This window comes from Euprymna scolopes, chromosome 41 (assembly GCF_053919585.1).
Source record: "Euprymna scolopes isolate OS-2025 chromosome 41, ASM5391958v1, whole genome shotgun sequence".
NCBI classification, from domain to species: domain Eukaryota; kingdom Metazoa; phylum Mollusca; class Cephalopoda; order Sepiida; family Sepiolidae; genus Euprymna; species Euprymna scolopes.
Genome location: NC_136522.1, coordinates 30264680 through 30266351, shown reverse-complemented (window position 1 = coordinate 30266351; position 1672 = coordinate 30264680). Strand labels below are relative to the sequence as shown.

Here is a 1672-nt window from a genome sequence, read left to right as displayed (position 1 = left end):
CTCCCCCACCGACCTCCCCTCGGCAAGTCAACCAATTCAAAATTCTCACACATCCCCACAAAAGAAAAAAAAATGTTTAAGAGAATAAAACAATTTGTTTAGACTCCTGATAAACTGGGTCTACCAGTTACAACTCCTTGAGGGTTGCAAGTCGGACAGAACCATTGTTCATCTTCTGGTGGTACTTCAGTTAAACCCACACAGCTGAAGTGAAAGCAGTCATTGCATATATCGCAGGCTATCATAGGTCTGGTATCCTCAGGTCTGTTACAGCTAGGACAGATCCAAATTATAGTGCTCTCTCTCTCCGTTGAGAGTCCTGGCTTATATCCTGTGAACTCGATGGTTCCATGCCTATCGGGTCAGATTCTCCAAGCTGTTGAGAGATTTCCAGAGGAAAGAGATGCTTGATAGAGTATGTGTCTATAGCTCCATTCCCTTTCCTCACCTTCACCGTGCGCACCAATTCATCACTTCCTTGGATTAGCTGTAGAACTTCACCTCGGGACCAAAAAGGCCTTGCCTTCAGAGGGCTTTTTATGAGCACTATATCTCCTGGTTTTACTTTATCTTCAAAAGAACAATTAACCAAGCTCATTGCTCTTTCTCTGAGACTCAACAAATAGTCCTCATTCCAAACTTTCCTAAATTTAGTCAGGCTTTCTTCCTGGGAACGCAGGGTTTGAATCAAGTCACTTCGACTAAGAGGATCGATCGTTTCCAGGTCCTGGTTTTCCAACCGCATTATTATTACCTGATCAACATTTGCATTCATGAGAGAGTTAGGGGCTGGTAAGTTGGTCGAATTTGGTATTGAAAAGGAAACGGCATTATAGCGTTTACATTTCACACAAGTACTAACCACATTTTTAACAACCTTGTGGTATCCAGTAACCTGCCAATCGTATTTCATTCAATGTTGTGGCCAAGCCTAAGTGTTGGCTTCTTTGGTAATATTCTTGAATAATCAATCTTGTTAGATAATGCTCTTTTCCCAATAAAATAGGATTTTGGACTTCATATGAGTGATATTCCGATTTTCCTATTCTTCCCATCGGTCCTATAATGCCCTTGTGGTCCAAAAAGATATTCAAATTCTTCACCAGTTTAGCCATTCTATTTCCTCCAGGGCCCAAGAAAAATTCTTGAAAAAGGATTGTTTTTGCATTGTCTTGATCAGGTAGGCATTTGCTTGTAACTCAGGATCCATCTCCATCTTTTTTAACTTGTTGATGAACTTGAATATCAGTGAAGTTACACTGATCAACTTACTTAAACTGGAGAATTTTTCCAATTTGACTTTTGATGTAGCCACTTCATTCTCTGCGGCATAATTTACTGAAGCGCCAATCCGTTCCATCTGAAGTTTAGAAAGGCAACCCAACTCACGATGGCACCAGAAGGATTCTTCTTGCCTTATCCATTTCGGTCCCTCATACCAAAGAGAAAACTTTTCCTTAAATGTCTTGATAGTCAAACCTCTGGTGATGTAATCGGCCGGGTTGTCATCTGCTGAAGTGTACTGAAAGTTTATCTTTATGTTAAAATCAGTTTTAACTTTCTCAGACATTTGAGCTATGCCCTGCAATCTATTCCGTACAATGCCATGTTTCGTTTAGACGAAGTCAGCCAAAATCCAGGACAGAACTACCTGAGCATCTGTGATTACATA

The 1672-nt window shown here is 40.6% G+C and overlaps 1 protein-coding gene across 1 annotated transcript; it reads right to left on the bottom strand.

Annotated features, from left to right (window-relative positions):
- Positions 1 to 289: 289 nt before the first annotated feature.
- LOC145266644 (uncharacterized) lies at positions 290 to 745 on the bottom strand. Its single transcript, XM_080122569.1, has one exon. It carries the CDS (start codon positions 743 to 745, stop codon positions 290 to 292), a length of 456 nt encoding a protein of 151 aa, XP_079978695.1.
- Positions 746 to 1672: the final 927 nt, after the last annotated feature.

Excerpts from the sequence above, each read along its gene's own strand:
- LOC145266644 (XM_080122569.1), bottom strand. The coding sequence starts at position 745 with ATGCGGTTGGAAAACCAGGACCTGGAAACGATCGATCCTCTTAGTCGA.